Source organism: Eumetopias jubatus, unplaced genomic scaffold (assembly GCF_037043125.1).
Source record: "Eumetopias jubatus isolate StellerSeaLion01/CBP00866 unplaced genomic scaffold, mEumJub1_p1.0 scaffold_14, whole genome shotgun sequence".
NCBI classification, from domain to species: domain Eukaryota; kingdom Metazoa; phylum Chordata; class Mammalia; order Carnivora; family Otariidae; genus Eumetopias; species Eumetopias jubatus.
In genome coordinates, this window is record NW_028274820.1 from 29,720,880 (window position 1) to 29,742,338 (window position 21,459).

Consider the following 21,459-nt stretch of genomic DNA (forward strand, 5'->3'; position numbering starts at 1 on the left):
TTATCCAAGAACAAACACAGGAAGTATCACTTTTTAAAAATCTAAATAATAGAAATATCTTCTTTAAAAAAAAAAGATTTATTTGTTTTAGAGAGAGAGAGAGAGAGAGAGAGAGACCAAGAGAACAGGGGGAGGTACAGAGGGAGAGGGAGAATTCCAAGTAGATGCCCCTCTGACCGCAGGGCCTGACCGAGGGCTCGATCTCACGACCTTGAGATCTTGACTTGAGCTGAAACCAAGAGTTGGATGCTCATCTCACTGAGCCAGGCAGATGCCCCATAAGAGAAATATCTCCCAAGTGAAATTCTCCCACCTCCAATCCAGCCTGTATCATTGTTGGATAAATGTTACTTAAAACACAACTTCTATCAATTTCTATTACAATCATTCTCAAAATATGCAATAGTTTGTCTTCATCAATGGGTTAAGACATTTTGATCTGATATTCCAGGACCCACACATCTTAGCATCTGATCTCTACCCCTAGTGCCAACAGACCCTGGAGACAGGTAAGCATTCTTAGGAATCAGACATGAGAAAGCTCATGTGGGCCAGTTAAGTCTTGAGAAATTAGCCATGAAATGCAGTAAGAATGATCTAAATTTGTGCCCTTAAAGAAAATGAGATCCAAATCTACAGGAATGAGTCACTTAGAGCACAGCTCTTCAGACACAAATCATTTGGGGGCTGAGCTAAAATGCCAGTTCCCATTCTACAGGTCTGTGATGGGTCTCGATGGGATCTCCAGAAGGATAAAAAGAGGAAGAAGACAGGAACACACGCATTTGCACTGTGAATACAAGAGATGATCACTGCATTCCTTTATGCTTTTCCTTCCTTTGAAGATCAAAGCACTCTCTTCCCTTGCCTATCCCAGCTTCCATTCTCTTTCTTCATACTCTCACAGCATTTGAGATTTTTCGCTCCTATGTTCCTAAAATTTCTAATTTGTAAGCACTCTCTTCCAACCCCTTCATGTTATGTTAAATATGCTATGCCATCATGCAGCCAATCAATGGAAGTTGTGTACAAGGTGAGTTGTGTTGTATTCAGTGCAAGATACTGAAGCATAGCGGAACTGATGAAAAGTACAAGATACTGAAGCATAGCGGGACTGATGAGAAGTGCAAGATACTGAAGCATAGAGGGACTGATGAGAAGTGCAAGATACTGAAGCATAGCGGGACTGATGAGAAGTGCAAGATACTGAAGCATAGCGGGACTGATGAGAAGTGCAAGATACTGAAGCATAGCGGGACTGATGAGAAGTGCAAGATACTGAAGCATAGCGGGACTGATGAGAAGTGCAAGATACTGAAGCATAGCGGGACTGATGAGAAGTGCAAGATACTGAAGCATAGCGGGACTGATGAGAAGTGCAAGATACTGAAGCATAGCGGGACTGATGAGAAGTGCAAGATACTGAAGCATAGCGGGACTGATGAGAAGTGCAAGATACTGAAGCATAGCGGGACTGATGAGAAGTGCAAGATACTGAAGCATAGAGGGACTGATGAGAAGTGCAAGATACTGAAGTATAGCGGGACTGATGAGAAGCACTGAGAAACCCAGAGCCTACAAGACACCCAGAGAGCAGACCTAGACAGCATATAAAAGGAAGCCCAGTTCAGTGTTCTCTGAAAGTTCTCTTCAGTGCTATCATAAATATATATACTGCCCATTGAGTTTGACCTCAATGCTCTTTTCAGTTACGAACAGTATAAAACACTTTCGGACAATTCTTATTCTTTTTTCCTCCTTCCAGCTTGTCTAATATATACAGTAGCCTTTCCTGGGGACCTAGCCCAAATGGTCTCTTAAAATTCCCATGAATGGAATAATTCTACTTCAAAGCCTGCATTGTTATTTCATCTCTTTATGCTGCTTTTTATCAATTTCCAAGATAGTTAAGGCTGAAAGACGACAATACTTCAAACAAAAGGCAATTATTTAAAAAGAATTACCAAATAATTGAAGCCAATCAGTGTTCACACTTTCGGAACTTTTATTCTTTCCTACCAGACCTTGAAGTCGCCAGATTTTGCTGAGAACTTCATATTAGTGAACATCTGGATCATGTCATAGTTTGGTCTTATTTTTGCCTAACAGTTTCTTTGTGGATTTGCCTCCCACAACACATATGGTTTATTTCTTATGTTTATCCTTAGCTTGGCAGGGTTTTGAGGTGTCATGTCTCTTTTCATCTCTACTTTTTAAAGGGAGTGATTTTGCATAAATTATTATCTTTCTAGGTGTGAATTATGGTAGTGCTCTTTTTCATGTGTTTTTTAGAGACTATGAATAAATGCCTGTTCTCAGTTTCTTCCTTTAAATTATGTCTTATTGCAAGAAATATAATTTCTTCTATACTATTTTTTACCTTTGATCCTATTTTTGAAAGGTTTTCATCAGCACGTGCAATTGCTTAGACTGTATCTTCAGATCTTTCATTATATCTTTCGTTACACATATATCTTTTCATTATACATCACTGTATATTAAGATCTACACTTAATGTAATATACTTTATTTACTTGAGCCTATATGAAAAGAGTTGTTTTCCAGAATATTGTTTATGAAGTAATGTATACAGAAATATCTTCTTTTCAAGCTTGAAAATGCTAACTTTGGAAACCGTATGTTCTACACGTACACACACACACACACACACACACACACACACACACACACACACACACAAAACCAGTGATTACTTAGTACAGAACAACTGGCTAATCACCTTTCGGATATATCCTTTGGGGTGATGATGGCAGATAGTAGTTCTAAAAATTAGAAATTAAAAGTTGACATAGTTAGAAATTAAGATAAATATGTTATCTTAATTTAATGATGTTTTATGAGAGGATAAAATTCAAGCACATTACGTTCTTTCATTGGGAGTCCGTTCAGCATTTCTTGTGTGAGTTTTTATGGGAAAAGTCAAGTAGAAAAGCCTTCAAGTGAATGACAGGAGTGGGGGAAATTACTGTTATTGCTATGATTACTTTAGAATGGAAAAAGGGAGGAATCAGAGGTATAAGAAACCAAGACAAATGGAGGGATAAAGGTCTAGGCAGGGTGGCAGTAGATATAATCAAGAGCATTTTTTTAACATGAAAGAACGTCTTTTTTTCTCATCATTATCAAGACAGAAATGGATGAAAGTGAATATATATCACAATCAGTAGTGTTGTATATCAATGTTAATTATTACCCCACCTCTATGAACGAGTTTTCTATCATCTCTCCTACACAGATGAAAGGACTGAGGTAGTATCTATTTTACAGATGGGAGGACTGAAGCTCAGGGGAAAAACAAAAAAACAAAACAAAAAAAACCCCACCAAGTAAAGGAGTAGCAATGGCATCCAAACCAGGGTTGCTCACCTCTAAGGCCATTTGATTGTTTATTTTGCCTAATGAAAGAGGTGTTCCCTGCTTCCAAAGCCAACTCAGATCCCATTCGCGCCTTCATCTTCTAAGACTTAAATTGTATTTATAATAACAACTTCTCCTTATTCCTTGAACCTGTGTTTTATTTTCCTCTATCTGCCGAGAGCTGATCTCACTTACCCTTGAACTTTTATTTTTTACGTGCTGTTAAAACCTTCCTGATCTCTGGTTGATGACTGAATATGAATTGGAGAAATAGGGCAATTAATGTGGAATTGAGGTGTTTGCTGGATCGCTGGAGAGGACACTAAATTTTGCAAGAAGAACCATTAACTGGAAGGAGAGATGGGCTAGATACTGTCGAAGGTGGAAGAGAATTGTGGAAATTAGTGTTTTAAAAGTCATAGTAACTTGGGGCACCTGGGTGGCTCAGTCGTTAAGCGTCTGCCTTCGGCTCAGGTCATGATCCCAGGGTCCTGGGATCGAGCCCCCGCATCGGGCTCCCTGCTCCACGGGAAGCCTGCTTCTCCCTCTCCCACGCCCCCTGCTTGTGTTCCTGCTCTCACTTCTCTCTCTGTCAAATAAATAAATAAAATCTTTAAAAAAAATAAAAGTCATAGTAATTTAATAGTAACAGTAATTTTAAATTAAGTCATCTAGATACACAAGCCGAGTAAAAACATAACTTCTTTAAAAGATTGTACATATTTAAGTTGAATACGTATATACATATTTTCAACTACTGTTGAAAAATGAGATCTAAATAGGATTTCTTCTGGCATTTATTGACATAGGTATTGATAATTGTTATATACCAGGAATTAGCAAGTCCATGAAAAGTACTTATAAAGTTGATCTAGTTATGTATTTTTATTAAAATGCCAGTAATTTTTAAAGTTTGCTTGTGGGATATTATCCTTGATATGTTAAATTATTGTTAAGGGTATTTACTTTAAACTGTTATTCAAAAGTTGAGGTATTTTCTAACAAATATTTTTCATTTATAAAATCAGACTTTATAAATGCATATATGATTCCAAAACTATTTTTTTATTTTGGTCAAATATGTGAAGTCAATATGTAGTCAAATATGTGAAGGAAGCTCATCTTGTATCAATTAGCATATTCTCCCTTTTTTGCTTTGTTTCAAATATTTAAGAAAGATGCATGCATGAAGAAACCCATATTTTTTCTTTGAAGTCTTTTTTTAAAGAAAGTGAATTACAGACATCAATTCCAGTGTTATATAACTGAACACTTGACCAATTTTTCATTGGTTCATTCATTTTCTGTACTTAATAGCTTATGTTACCAAGTGCCCAAGTCAATAAATTGTTTCCTTGAATGCACCTTGTTTTTAGATGATCTAAACTAAAATAATGCATAGTGTCGTGGCAATTCATTAAAAGTTTAATATTTTCACTATATAATCCAATGTGGTGATAAAAATCTTCTGTTCCAATTGGATCAAATAACAAGATTGTAATCAGGGGTTTAAAACTGGCCAAGTATTAGATCTAAATAAGCCACTCCTAATTTTTCTTTCCTACAAAGTTGGGATAATAAAATTGCCCTACGTCATATAAGGGGAATCAGATGAGATCACAAAAATACTTTGAACATTATAAAGTGATATAAAAAATGTATTATTACTATTACCAAGCAGTAGCTTTAGTAAGGCTTTTCTAATGCTCTATACTTCTGCTTAATTGATTTTATTAAATATTACAATATTATAATACAATTAAATACATTATAGTTTGTACTTAGATTTCATATGTACTGATATCAATTGGGTAAGATTATAACAATGTAGAAACATTTCCTTTAAATGAGTTCAAGAATGTTACTTCTCAGTAATGAATACGTAGCTCCCTGATATGAATAATTTTAATAAAACATTGTAAAATGACAAAGGGGAGCTTAGGAAGAAACCAGTATGGAAACAATTACAAATTATATTCCAGTCTCCACTGGGGGAAACAGCATATGTTACTTTTTAAATGATTAGAGATTTTGTAACCTAGGGAATTTGTTGTTTGTTTTGTAAATTCTAGAGAGATTAAGAATAAGGTAAAGGAGAAATCCTAACAATGGCATGTTTCTAAATGACTAGACTATTATTTTGGTCAAAATACAATAATCTTAGACGAATATTTACTCAAACTCTTGTGAATAAATATATTTCCTAATTTTAAGAATTCAGTGTACTCTTTGATAGTACACTTTGGGTGCCAGTTTTTACTTCTGACTCTGTATTAATATTCACTAAGTAATTATTTAACCTGCTTCCTCAACCAAATCAAACATAACTAATTTCAACAAACAACTGTTAGGGTCAAAAGTAATGCATAGAAGAGAATAAGCAATATTTCTGAAGTTAGTAAATGCCAAAATGCAAATTTGAAGCATATTTTACCATTTTTAGTCAGTATGTAAATTCAAGTAGAATTTACCAAAAGGTATATAGAGGCATATATTCATTTGTTGACATTTATCGGCAATTTAAAACAGTGAATGAGAAAACAAAAATATTTGAAGACTACTGAAAGTGTCATTCTTTTATTGAAAGTCAAGGATGCAAACTTCCTAAAAACTGAGGTATAATGAAAAAAATTCCTAAAGTGGAAAAGCTGTTTGATTTTAGACATACAACTTTGCCTAAAACAGTTTAAGCCTCTCTGGAATTAGTCATCAACAAAACAATCAAAACGTTAAGAACTGAGCTACACAAATGACAGGGATTTTTTTTTTTTTTTTTTTGTATTTACTTGAGGTCTAATGCTTCAGTGAGATTTACAAAGAAAGGATGAAGTTGAGACTTCAGAATTACCCAAATTGGGATGACTTAAACACATTTATGAAAACTTTTGTTTAGGTACTATATAACAATGTGTCTGTAAGTATAATGTTTAGATTAAGAGAAATAAAATACATTTTTTTTGTTATGTGAGAAAAAAAACTTGACAGTTTAATATAATGGTGGTGTTCGGTTAACAATTTCAAGATGCAGCTAAGCCCCTCATTTTCTTAATTTTTTTCTTTTCCTTTTTTTACTTAGAAGTCTTTGCCTGTCAACTATGTACTCCAACCTCACCTGCATCACTGTTTAGCCATAAATACTCCATCTAGGGTATTCATTGAATAAACTCGGGCTTCATATTTTAAAGCCATCTTTGATGAAATCTTGTTTGTGGGCCACCCTCTTAATCAGCTAGGCAATGTTGGACCTCTGTCTGAGTGGTCTAACACTAGATAAGGGGGGCAATGCTGAAGGCAGGTGACATATAAGGGCAGCTTTCATTTCTAACTGTGTAAGAGCAGCCTGACAAAGCTATCATCTCCCAGCTGTTCCTCTGACTTCCAAATGGCACAAAAGCAAGGTTGGTTGAACTAGAAAGGAGATTTTGGCATAAAGATTAGTTTGAAAATGTCAAGTGCTATGACTCCAGCTAAGTAAAGATAAAAGAGGTCAACATTTAAGAGGGAAGTTAGGGAGGGAGAGCAAAAAGGGGTAGGGGGTAGAAAGCCGCAGAATGAATGATACTAATTGCCAGGGATGAGAATGTTGGGTACAAATAGAGGGCAATAAGCCAAAGTCCAGGAAAAATCAAACAACTACACCATTTTGACTCATAGTAGTGGGACAGTTTACTTTTCTTTATGAACCCCATACTCTATTTGGAATACCTGTTCTCACAATAAAAACATTTTTTCACACCTTTCCTCCATTCACCTAATTTTTTTTTCTGCCCAGATTGCCCTTTTTACTTCATCTGGGCAAATTTATCTTATATTGCAATTCCTAGATTGCATGTCACTTATGCTCTGAAGCTTTCCATGATCTCTTTAAATTTATTCCTTCCTCTTGGATCCCATAGCACTTTTATCTTGCGTTTGCATGTGACATTCATCACATTATAACCCAATTCTTTCCAACAATGATTTATTGAGCTTCTCCTGCACCAGCCACCATGCTAGGTACGGGGCGGGGGGGGTTGGTGGTGGGGAGGTTCAGATAAATTAGATACAAACCCTGCTCTCAAGGAGCTTACAGTCTAGAAAGGGATGGGGGTGTAAACAAAGAAATTATACCTTTGTGATAAGTGTGGCAATAAAAAAGTATATACAAGGCACAGATTTAGTGCAGAGAAGGTGGTTAGTTTCATCTAGAGATGGAAGAAACAGGAAAGATTTGCCAAATAAGATCATGGTAAGTTGTTTTACTATCCTCATCACTTACCAGTGCCTGGCATATAAGAGATAGACAAGATCTATCAATATAATTTAATTGAACAGGTAGGAGTCTTGTTCTAAAGTTCCAAGTGTCTAGAAGCCCAATTTCTTTATATTCCAAATCACCTTTTTGTTTCACTGGGTTCGATTTGGTACCTCTACCTTTGCCTGTGTGTGTTTGCATGGTTAAAGTAAAAACCAAGCTGTTTTCTTTGGTCAGGTTGACTGTGAAAATGGCCATACCATTTCTGTGGCTTCATTCTCTCTTCATTTATAGTTCTCGTAGTATACGAACTTTAAAAAACTGTGTTTCTTTAGTTAACTAGTATAAAAGATTGTTAGAAATCAGATAAACTAACAGGCTTCTGCAAACTTTGGGAAAAATAATGTTTTCTTTTTTATGGAAACATATTTTGCAAACATTAACAATGACTTTGAATAATTATTACAAAGTTAAAATAAAAAGCCTGGATGCCTTTGGCATTAGGGCAGTTTATATCTAACACATTGTAACACGGTAAGATGATGTTGAATCCTGTTTGTTAAGTTTGTCTTTGAGGCCATCAAATTGGATGATTTCCATTAAAGTTTGAATGCAAGCTGTGTTTTAAAAGTGAATTCATAAAATAAAGATTTCAAAATCTTATACTCATCACTTCATATTAATAAAATGCTTCCTTATAACTTTAAGGATAGGCCATTTGAGTAATTGTTGGCATCTTTGCAGACTCTGAAGGAAACCAAACTGATCATGATAATAACACTTTATAGAATTTCATCCCTACATTTCCTTTTTTAGGCATGACAAAAATAACATTTAACTTAAAGGGCATCAAAATGCACATCATCCCCATAAATACAGAATTCAGTTTACAGATGACTAGAATGAAGAAACCTGTTATGTAGCAACCTGACTCTGGTTCTCAGCATTTTCTAAGCTTATGTTCCTTGACACCATATGCTACAGGGAACAGTAAAGACATCTGAATTCAAATATTTTGAAGAAATGTGTATTTAGCAACTGAGTACATGCTAACAGGAATAATTTACAGCAGCAGTTTCATTACATTTGTCTCTCCAGTTTTCTAGTTCCCATCTGAAATGCAGTGATAAATACAGATATGGAACATATTTACTACCTGGCAAAAAACATGCTTATTGAATGGGCACACAGCCTCTGCCCTTAAATAGCACATAAACCCCCTTGTCACCTGTATGGGGAAATCTCGCATTTTAGGATGATGTTGAACACACTGAAATGGAGTACCTACATAAAGTTGCAGTTTACTGTCCTTCCTCATCTTTTCAAAATTATTTACATCTCTTTTGCCTAATGTGAAGGTAGCAAAAATATTAAACACATACCACTGAAAATCACTAAATCATACATAAAAGTAGCATTGAGTGTGCCTTTACATGCATTTACATTTTACATTGGATTTCAACTGGGCCAGAATTTCTCTGCTGCAATGTAGCTTTTTCCAATCTTAAGATTGCTGTCAGAACTTGCTTCTGGTCACATGAGCCTCTTAATAAATGTTCAACCCTGATGATACATGCATATGCCAAAGTCTATTAAAACTAAATTAAATGGGACGTTAATTATTTTTCGTGCAACTGTCCCCCTCAATACACATTGGCAGACTATGACTGTAATAAGCGTTATCTACCTGCAAGTTATATCTATAATTTTCTTTGAAAACTTAGACCTGATGGTTTATAAAGACATGCCAGTAGATTCGCTTGTTTTGTTTCTTTTAATTGAAGTCTAGACTTCCTTTCTCTGGGTTCCTCATAATGCTAAACAAAATGCATTCAGATATTGGAAGGCATCCCTAAAGTTATCATATAATCTATCCCTTCAAATCTATTAGTTTTGAGGACTAATAAGAATTAAGATATTTCTGTTACTGCAAATAAATGTTTCAGCTGCAAACTTCGAAGGAAATGAAACACCAAATTTCAGCACAGTTAAGATACTCGATGAAAATAAAACAATTACCTATTTTTGGAGTACTCTTTGTTCTTTGATTAGTATTTCAAACATTTGTTTTCTCTACAGAAATATGTCCTTCAAATAATTTAAAATTCAAATACCATTTAAGGATGTATTTCTAAAAGTAACACTGTATTCATCAATGGAGCCTAAAATTGAATGTAGAATATTTTTAGGTTTTCATTTGAAATAGGCATTAACAAATTGTTTATTCAAATCACTAAAATTGAAACATCAGCTTCCATCTGTGAAATATTTCAGCTGAGAATTTAAAAAAAAATTCATTGTAGTCTGAGGTGGGAAATTAATGCTGAGTTAATTAGAATCCCAAGACAGCTAGAGTTAGAATTTCAATGCTGCTTTCATTAATTAGCAAGAAGATGCTTCCTTTGCATTTTTGTGCATGATGAAGGATCTAGGGAGGGATTCCTGGAAAGGTGAGTGCAGTGCAAGAGAAAACTATCATAATGCTGAAGGTCTTATCCACCTTGAAGTCAATGATTCTCAAGGAATCATGTCAGGACAAGGAAAAAGGCAAGTCCTTTATTGATCATCTTTTACCTTATTTTATAAGTTATTGCAGGAAACAAAAAGCTTGACATGTTTTAAGTGTGAGCTGTGTCCTGGAAAACAGTTTGTATAAAAGTTGCTCCCATCAACATGAAACGAATCATGTGTTCCTTAGACAGATAATTATTTTAAACAAGATGAGATAAAAGACAGCTGATACAGATGTAAACAGAGCTGGGAAATTTGCTTTTAAGAAATTGTTCTATTACTGATCTTTTTTCAAAAAAAATTAAGTGACACAGACGTAATTCCTAAAGGAATCATGAGAGTTTATGTCTCAAATATCATGCAAGTTTTCAAGCACAGAATTAAGAGATTTTCTGTTACTGTTATATTTAAACAATGCTTATTATTTTTGTGAAATATGCAGTTCCTTTTCTCCTTATTGATCCATTAGGTACAACACAAGGCATTTAACAAGTCAATTTGCTGCTTCTGATTTTGCTGGTTAAAAGCTCTGTTTTTTCTAGGAACATTATGCAAGTTAAAATTATTTTTTGATAATACTTAAAGAAGGGGGAGGTATTATATGTTTGAATTCCTCAGAGAAATAAAGCATAGTTTATATGCAGGCTTTAGGAATCAACAGTAAATGATGTTTATGTGTTTCTTGAACACTATCGGCTATCCCTCTTACAGAACTAAAAACACAATGTCGGAGAAAAGCAGCACGCGACTGGAGTTTTTAAAACAAAAACTATATAGCACAATAACTCGAAGACAAAAACCTACTCTAGCTTAGAAAAGAGCTAATTTTTACTGTATATTTGTCATGGTACATTTAAATTATAGTTTTAATAAAATACATCTTTAGATCAAAGCTGAAAGAAGACATCAGTAGTAGATCAGTGTATTCCATTTTTCTTCTGGATGATGGATGGTTTATGTTTTTTATATTTCCACAGACCATTTATTCAGTATCATTTTACTCCTCCAGTACATATAAACATGAGTGCTGGTAGACAAAAAATATCCTTGAATCCAACTATATTTTGGAATATTCATCAGCTTCATAAATCCATGCAGTTTGTTTTAAACTTGCAGTTCAATAAAATGGCTTTGCTGATGCAGTTTTTCTTCTGTAGATGGCAATATGGCAAATGACATTTTTATTTCTCAGGCAAAGAAGAAAGTGAAACCTGTACAATGAAATCTCATAGGAAACACTTAAGTCTGCTAAAGTGAACATCTGCGTTCACGTGACCTCTATTAGGTGTCGGTATTAGGAGGAAAGTCTGTTAGCAAAGTTACTCATGGACTTAATTTATAATTGGAGGAACTCAGTTGCATTTTCCACCATTGTAAACATCCACATAATGCCATGAAAAGAGTTCATGTATATTGCATTTTTTCCAGTTATTGTCTAGGCAAGGTTCTACACGTTTGAGGTTTCTAGAGGTAATGCAGCTCAGACACTCCTGGGTGCCCTCTCAAATTCGTGGGTCCGCCTGTTTCTACCTTTCTTATTTTCCTGTAAGTGCTTCCATTTGTTACTGTTCCCTTGGGTATGTCCTGGCCTTTGCCGACGCTGTTTTCTGTCCCTTTTCCACACTTGTTCACAGAACTCATCCATTGTGTTCAGGTTGGGGTGGTTGATGAGCTGCATGAAGTCTCTGTACCAGACTTTCTGGCTAGGTGTCATGCTGTTGGATATTTCTTTGGTCTTAGAACCATCTCCATCATCATCTTTGTGAAGAAGTTCTTCCAAATGCTCCGTGTCAATGACTTCCAGGGTCACTTTAAGAAGAGTCTGCATGAATCCATGTTCCACGGCATGGCAGAGGTAATTGCCTGAATCCTTCCGTTGTAGGCTACGCAGTAGAAGGCCTTGTTCTGTCCTGATGATATGATCATCCACTCTGATCTAGCAGAAGAGAAATGGTAGCAAAAATATACATATTTAAAGAAATAGAAGTTCTGGGACTCTGTCTCAGTAAAAATTTAGATTATGTGTTGAGGTACACTTTAAACCAGTTAATAAAATGTCTAGCATAGCAGTTCTCCATCAGAAAAAAAGAGAAATTTCTGTAAATCACTTTAAAGATGGATTGCAAATGCATACTGGTTGTCTACTGTCTTAATAGAATTTTTCATTATAATAATTTAAAATATTCAAGATAATGAAAGGACAAAGATATACTTTATTTTATAAACTTGAAAGAAGGTATATAAATATGGGAGAAAGTTAACAGTAAATCTTGGAACTACAGAACCATGATTATCAGAAAACAGCATAATTACATGCTTAATAATTATTTATTCACTTTCCAAGTCTTAGATGTGACATAAATATGAAGATAAGCTCTTGAATATATCTAATCTCACTTTTATTTGAATACAGTTTACAGCAGACAACTATGAAAGCCTAAGCTGAGAGGGTATAAAACTGTCTAAATCAACTCTGACATTTGTATGATGTGATTACATATCTAAAGACACTTCAAATGTCAAAAAAGATAATGGAGGATCTTAAACTTTATATTCAGATTATGTTTGGAAAATTATCTGCACAGAATTCATTTACAAATCACCTCCACAATCTGGTTAGTTACCCTTATTTAATACTTTTAAAAAGCATTAAAGGCTCAGAGTATTGAGATTTTCTGTGTACATTTCTCTAATTTTACTCAGGAATAAATGAATACATGGAGGAGGAAGATCTGTCTCTGATGCTACATGCATAGTTCATATCAGAGTTCACACTGGGATGGACCCCAGACCCTCTGTCCTAAATCTCCTACTCCCGTCCCTAAACCTTTCCTCCCCATTTGAGGAGGAAGTTAATAGAGAAAAGAAAACATGTTTGGATAGCAGAATTAATTGAACAAAAGTTAAAATTAGTAGAGGATCTGATTTTTTTCTTTGGTACACAAATATAGATAACAAATTGCTTTGTAGGTAACTACAGGGAAAAAGAAGATTCTCAAATAGATCCCCAAATGGCTTCTGGGACAAAATTCTTATCAGTTCACTTTTGTTTCTCCAGCTCCTAATGCAAAGCCTGTCTTATGATCAGCCTTCGGTGAATGCTTGTTTAATGAGTGGACTATTGATGGGTTAAGAAAAAGATGAAGATTCTATATTTTTTCACCCTCAAGTCAACCATGCTGGGGTCACTTAACATTATATGTTAGACAGAAATAATCCAGTCAATTTCATTCCTATACCTCTTCTTTTCGCTCTTCATTTCGCCTCTGGAATTGCCAATAGACTAGAGCTCGCTGTGATTTTGGACTGCATTCCAGGAACGTGCTACTATTTTCTACTCCATAGATGATTCTTTCTTCAAGGCTGTGGCTATGGTGATTATCTGGCCGGTGATGAGGAAATGAAATGAGGAAACGTTAGAGAAGTAAACTCAACTTTCCAAAGTATTTATTTGGAAATTCAGAAGATAAATCTGTTGCCAAGTTGGGAGTCTTTTCCAAATTGATTTAGGATGGCAGAAATGTCATGGACGTAAGGTTTCAGAACTCAAGTGCCTGCCTAAATAGACTAATTATTTTGGTATAAGTTATATAAAGCATATGCAGAGATTTGTCTACCAGAAAATAGCATTACATTAACAGAACCAGTCATGTGTGCATTTTAACTATACATCTTTATATGCCAGGATAATACTTTCCAAGAAATTATTTTTAACTGTAAAACTCTATGCTCTGACTAATGGGGCCAGTTCATATTGTACTATTCTCTAGCAGAAAAGTTATTTGAACTTTTGGAAACAAGAATCTGTTTCTGAGAAATTATTTTGCCTCTTAATGTTTATTTTTCATCTGTAAAATTAAATTCACCAGCCATTAATATTTGTCTAGTATTTTACAGAAGGTAGAATTCAGGAAGTTTATATTCCCCACCAATAACCCTTAAATAATCTACAAGGTTGTTCTGAAGATCAATTGGTGTGAAATGTTTGAGATGGCTCAGAAGAAAGATGCACAACTATAAAGCAATGTGGTTTCAATTGTCCTTATTTTAAAGTGATACATCTTTTATTATTTTCAAGAATGAGGTTAAAGAATATGGCAAGAGTATATAATAAAATGTAGCAATAAGAAAACCTGTTTCCTGATTAAGTTTCTATTATTTTACCCTTTATGTAACCTCCTTAAATGTGGTAAATGAAACACAGTTAAGATCAAAAGTAGGACACAGGGAGTCTAGGTAAAACTCATTTAGAGAGAAAAAAAAAAACCTCCTTATTATCTTGTATAATCCTGTTTCCATTATGACATCCTGTACAATCTGGAACTCATTAACTTAATTTAGAAAATAATAAATATATTTTCACATGCATGGAGGGCTGACAGTATAGACAGATGAAAAATTTTTGCTCTCTACTTCAAACTCAGCTAGATTTTTAATTAAAAAGAAAAAATGTCCCCCTCTGCCTATTTTGGCATCACTTTGACAATTTTACTCTCATTCTAATCGACTGAGGACTTTTGTCTGTCACAGACAATATTATTTGCTCTCACTAGGTTTAAAGCTTTCCAAAACCCTGCTTCTACCTAATCCCTGTATACAGTTTATGTCCACCATCTCTTATTCTCACCCTGCAAGGTCGACATTCTGCCGCCATTTGCTATCTCCAGGGAGGTCAATCTCAGTGCTTTTATTTCTATCACCCTAAACTGTGAAATGAAACTCTTCTAAGGTTGGGAAGTATCTGTCCCTTCTTATTTAACAAGTCAATACCCTGGAAAAAGGAAACGACTGAAATGTAAAGGAACAACATTTAACTGATTCCAAGTCACATTTTTTTTATATTGGAGATAAATCTTTGTATGTCAATATCTACATTGAATATGATAGTGTTTTTATGTTCCCTCTGAAATTATTAGTGTATCATTGAATGAATAGATCTGACACATGTTGCCATGCTAGTTTGCAAGATATCTGCTTCCCTGGATAGAGGTGGATTGAATCTCTCTGCCTAATGGGCGCTGGAAAATCTCCTGTGGTACCATATTTAGAATACCTTGTCACAGAGGTCAGTGGATATATTTTTTTCCCTCTTTGCTATGCAGCCTGAACTTTGATTTAGAAATACTTCTACTTGGAATATTATTCAGCATTTAAAAAAAAAAAAAAAACAAAGAAGGAGAAGGAAGTCTGCAATAGGTAGCAACACAGACGAACCTTAGGGAAAACTAAGTGAAATAGGCCAGTTACAGAACAAGTCTGTATGATGATCTCACTTATATAAAATATCTAAAACAGTCAAACTCTGATGTTAGAATGGTGGTTGCCAGGAACCGGGGGGAAAGGGAAATGGGTAGGTGCCAGTCAATGGGTGTGACGTTTCAGTTATGCAAGATGCGTAAGATCTTGAGATCTGCTGTACAATGGTGTGCTATAGTGTACAATAGCGTATTGTGCACTTAAAAACTTAAGAGGGTGCATCTCATATTAAGTGTTCTTACTCCAATAAAATAAAGTTTAAAAAAAGTTTTAATTAAAAAAATCCTTTAACTTTTAGGCAGAGACTTTTCATGCAATCTCTACGTATTAATGAATCATAAGACATGACAGCATGATAACAGTAAAAAATCCATTGGATTTAGAAGCAAACAACATGATGAGCCACCAGTATCTTCTGGCTTATCCAGGACTACTTTTCTTATAGGACTTTATGATAATAACTGACTGGTCTCTCACCTAATCTAAGTTACCATAGATATCTGTAAAAATCTTAAGACGTAAGTTCTTCCTTGCAAACACAGAGCTCTGTTTAAATCCTTTGGTTCATTAGTTGACACATAGTAAGGAAGAGCAATGTACCTTGTATAGTAAGAAAGCTTAATATAGTTTAATATAAATGTAAAATCAATTAGGTGCATTTTCAAAAATTCACAAAGTCGTCTTCTTCCGAATTAATTTAATCATTCTATCTGTTCTATAGAGAGTTTTCTGTTAACCTCTCTTCTAATCCTGGGAAACCTGCTCAGTTTTTAGTTTCTCAAGGTCTCCTGTGGTGACAGGAACTGTTTCCCAGTGTATAAAAAGTAAAATAAAAAAAGTTCTCTCATTTTTTTTTTTTTTTTGAGAGAGAGCGAGTGGGGGAAAAGGGGAAGAGAGAGAGAGAGAATCTTAAGCAGGCTCCATGCCCAGGGCACAGCCTGACGCCCGATGCACCAGGCTCAAAGCTCAGACCCTGAGATCATGACCTGAACAAAATCAGGAGTCAGACGCTTAACTGACTGAGCCACCCAGGCATCCAAAAGTTCTCTTAATAGTAAATATTTTCTTATATTTAAGAAACCACTTCATCTGCTACTTATAGTACAATCTAATATAGGATGGTATTTGATTTAATCAAGAATTTATACCAGGTTGTTTTTAGTTTAATATAGCAATAGTTCATGGAGTTCTTCAAGAAACATGACATTCAGGTACTTTTTCACCTGAATAAGAACTACAACTGGAGAATTTAGTTCATTGTCCAGGTGTCTTTACTTTGCCTTGATAACTACTCTCACCAACACCGTTAAGTACTCATTCCCCCTTTAAGTTGGCCTTTCTTTCTCTCTTTTGTCCAAATAAAAAAGCAAAACAAAGTATTCTAGTTAGGAAGCAATGAAGTTACAAGTTCTGCCATATTAACTATCAATCATAGTCAGTATGCATAGGTACTACTGTCCTTCTTTGGTTTGAAATTCTCTTATTTTATGTTTTGTTAGGTTTTGCTGCCATCAGTAATAATTGCAAAAACTAAATTTCCACTGAATACAGTAGTTGCTATTAATTCTTCTGCAGTAGAATGTTTCTATCATCAGCAATTTTTAACCTAGGGCCAGACTTTCCATTTAAATTGGCCTCAGGTAAGCATTCATATATTTGGGTGCTCAGATACAACAACCTATAAGCCTAAGTTGATTTCCCTATACTTGAAACCTTATAAACAGATACCCAATAAATATTTTTAGAATGATTAGAAGGCACTCAATAATATCCATTCCCTTTCCTGATCCTTCTACCTCAACTGCTGGAGTAAATGTACAACACAGGAAACATTAGAATTCCGGTAATAATGTGGTTCTCTTTCTCCTGCCTTCATTTCCTCCACCCCCTAAACTTTGTCTCTGTTTCTATCTTTAAAAAAAAAAAAAAACATAAACAGGAACAATATTTTGATTCTCGTCTTACTAGATTTTCAATTTTTTTTCTTAGGATGTCAAACAATCATTTTGACTTTATTAAAGCAAACAGCTCTGCATTGAAATGGTAGCATTGTAGAGCTATATTCTAAGTATTTTTCAGAGTGAACTTACAATTATCCAATATAAATCAAAACCTCAACTGAGAAAACATCGTGGATTACAGATTTCCTGAGGGATAGGAAATCTTGCATATTCAGGGTAAGTATAATCTAGAATCTCCCTCTGGATTAAACTAATTGATCTAGAGCAGTTTACATGGAACACATTGGCTTATTCTCATAATAGAACTTATTTTTGTGAATTGTGCTGGGTGGGGTCCTTCTGATCTATGTTGAAGAAGTCCAGAAGGAATACTCTATGGATATGCTCACTGTGTTTATGTCACAATGTTGTCCAGTATGGTGTCTACTGCCTTGCAGTATTTTCTTGATGTTCACCTTGGGAGATTTTTTTTTTTTTCTGGTGTTAGTTTTAGGAATTATTGAGATTCTCTTGAAAAAAAATTTTTGTTTTGTTTTGTTTTTTTAAGTAGGCTCCACACCCAACATGAGGCTTGAACTCACAACCCTGAGATCAAGAGTCACATGCTCTACTGACTGAGCCGGCCATGTGCCCTGAATAACTGATTTATTTTTTTTAAGAATTAACTTTGTGGTTCATCTGTTGATCAGTTTTTTTTCCCCTCACCACTGGCCAAAAAAACTCACTAGCCAAATTTACGTTCTATCCTTAGAACTTCATGGTAACTATGTTCTTCCTGTGTGCCTGGTTTTGTTCTGTCAGTATACCTGCTTTGTCCGTGTGACATAATTGCTATCTTTATCTTATCCTTTTTTTTTTAGTCAAACAATTACACATCATCTGAAATATATTACTGGTCATCTAGCAATTTTGGGCAACATAGAATTTTTATAACCCTTTTTAGTATCTTTTTTCTTGTTAAAATATACCTACATAAAAATAATAGTATGATGCCTGAATACAGAAACAGTGATAAATATGTGAGATGCTATTATTGTTACTGCCATTTTGGTGATAGCTTCAACTGTTAATTCAAAACTTAAAATCCTTTACTGAGAATCCACAGTAAGACAAATTATGAACTGCTTCCTAACATCAATCCTACTCCCTGACCACCATCAAATAAACTATTTCCTCTTCTATGCTTCCTAAAAATCTTTTCACATATAGTTTTAGAACACATGTAGTCTTATTTGTTATGATTATTTATTAAACTGGTTGTCTTCCTCCCTTTTATAATCCTGGCACTAGGCAGTCATAAACCCTTGGCTGATGTTTGCTGAATGGAAAGTCCAGGTAACTATTTACTCTGCATTTAAAAGCTGAAATCTCATGTAACTTTGATATCCTCAGATACAGAGTTATCCTAATTACATAAAAGGAATGGTTAAATGTTTAATCAGTTAAAAAGGGCTTAGGGTTTATAGCCTTGATTATGACAGAATATGCTATTAAACCACACTGGCAAATGTAAACATTTCAAATCTTCTAAATTTGTTGTTTTATATTGTTACAAGAGTTGATTTGAGATATGGTGGGAGAAGATTAACTAATCAAGTATACTCCAAAATCAAAATATCCAAATATGGGATAATAAGAAGAGAAAAAGATTACAGAAATCATATGAATACATTCTCCCATCTCCAGGGACACCTATAAGTCTAAAGGATGTCCACGCCAATGAGTAATTCTGTAGATTTCCAGAAAGAAAGCAATCTCATTTTAATCTATTTTAAAATACATTTCGCACTTAGAAAGCAACTGTTTTGAATATAGACTTTTGTCATGAAAATTACCAGTAGACAAGAAGGGTAGAGTTAGTTGTTAAATTGGCATAATGAATTCTCATGAGTTGAACTGAATAGTTAGAGCAAAATAATTGAGAGCAACAAACATTAAAATTATTTTAAAAGTACCACAGTGTGTTTGCATAACACAATGTTACAGTATGTCGCAGTTGTTAATGACAAGAAATAATGTTTTTAAGGAAGCAATCTTCAATTAATCATTTCCTCCTTTAGTGGGATAATTTATGGAAATGAAATGAGGCTAATAAACCAGAAAGAATGGGAGGAAAGAAAGAAGTTAAATAAATTGCTTCCTTTTGCAACAACAAAAAGTCATGATATCCATCATTTGGCCAGGAATATCATGTTGCTAAAGGCCTTATTTAGTATTTGATTCTCTTCCAATACAGCAGAAACAGAAGGTATCACATTTCAGCTTTCCATTTATTTCACTCTCCATTTTAACCCCATAAATGTCTCCCAGGATTGAAATGTTAATAATGTAAGAATGTGATATCATGGAGAAAAGATAGAGATGGGTGGGGTAGTAAACCACGCTATTTATTCAGAGTTGGGTGGGGTAGTAAACCACGTTTTTATTCAACTATTTAATTTCTGTTATCATTTTTGATGTTCTCCCCCTGAAAGTTATTTTAAAGTTGAACTTCATAAATAATGAATATAATAGTAAAAGTTAATTTAGGGTAGGGGAAAATGGTTGCGAATTATTTTAAATATTTAACAAATAGTGTTAGTTGTTGAACTACATAAAGAGAAATCTAATTCCAGTTGTTTTCATCACATTTTATAACTTTATTTGTAATTGTAATTGTAATTTTAGAATTGTAATTTTAATATTTTACATTGTAAATTTTTTTCTCAATAACTTAAAGATCAAACTAAGGAAAAAAGGAAATGTTGCCCACAAGCTCTCGGTGACATAGAAGCCTGCAAAAATGCATTTCTTAAGTATAAACATCATTAGATTTTCCTTACCAGATTCTAGATGTTTTTCTCTAGAAATATAAATGGTAATTTATCAATAGAAAAGAATCTAATTTGGCTTCAAATGAAGGAATAATCCCCCTTTAAGTAGCAGTAGCTAAAAAGGCATTTTATGAATGAATCAATAAGTCTTGGGAAGATATAAAATACCTAAAAATAAATAAAACTAAAGACATAAAATTTCATTCATTCCTAACGTTCTTGTATATTTTTGGACCAGATTATTAAGATGGCTAACAATTGATGTAATAATCTCATATATTAGAATACATTGAAAACAAATTCTACAGTATATACTAAGCTATATAACAGGGGTCCTGTTTGTTTATCGATATAATGCTTAGTACAATATTTCTCCAGTGTTTTGTATGATGCTTGTGCCAACTAGTTTACTAACTAGCTGAATGTGAGTTTGCATGCATGCATATGTATGTATTAAAGTCCATGTGCTTAATGCATCTGTCAAGTACAAAAAAAGACTCAATTATGAAACCTTAGAGAAAATTTAAACTTATGATTTATCAACTTGCTAAAATATCAGATTTTAAACTACTTCATTTTATTTCCCAAATTAAGACTGTCTCTGGTGCTGGGAAATAATTACCAAACAGAATATAGCACTTAAAATTTTACAATTCAAGTAGTTTCCTATCTTTCTTGAATACACAGATGCCTACGGATGTTAGTTTAAAATGTTCTTGTTGGCATATAGATAGATAGATGGATAAACAAGCAGATCGATATGACCTGGGTATTTTAATTTTACTATTCATCGGTAATTATTGTATTAGAGGTGGTCACTAGTATCTTAATTTTTAGAAATTTATTAATTTAAAATATGGAAATGAAATTGATATGTTATGAAGTTAACAATAAAGCCGCTTGAATAATTGCATTTACTTTTATGCTTGATACCTTTGTGTGTGGGAGGCTGCAGTGCTTCATAGTAAAAGGCAGACTAAAATTCAATTATGTAAAAAGCATAACCAATATGAAGATACCTACTACCTTATTTATTTATTCTATATTGAATATCTCATATGTTTTATTTTCATGATTTTATAGCACATGTTTTACCAAGAAAGCACATATACTCTATATGGCAGAGTAAAATTACCATAGGAACTTTTACATTTAAACATCAGGAAACATGGAGTTTAATTTACTTCTTCCCAAGAGATATGATAGATGATGGAAAACACCCATTTACTGAAGCAGAAACCTTCCATAAACAATAATGAAAATACCATCTTGTATTTTAATATGTTTCCCTTATTTTTGGAATTTA

General features: G+C 34.1%; 1 protein-coding gene across 1 annotated transcript in view; it reads right to left on the bottom strand.

Annotated features, from left to right (window-relative positions):
• Positions 1–11,603: 11,603 nt before the first annotated feature.
• SEMA3A (semaphorin 3A) overlaps positions 11,604–21,459 on the bottom strand; it is a 205,294-nt gene continuing 195,438 nt past the window's right edge. Inside the window, exons 16-17 of the mRNA XM_028119393.2 lie at positions 13,363–13,505; positions 11,604–12,059 (exon numbers count right to left, since the gene is read on the bottom strand). Of these exons, the coding sequence (XP_027975194.1) occupies positions 11,604–12,059; positions 13,363–13,505 (599 nt within the window). The remainder of the gene's footprint in view (positions 12,060–13,362; positions 13,506–21,459) is intronic.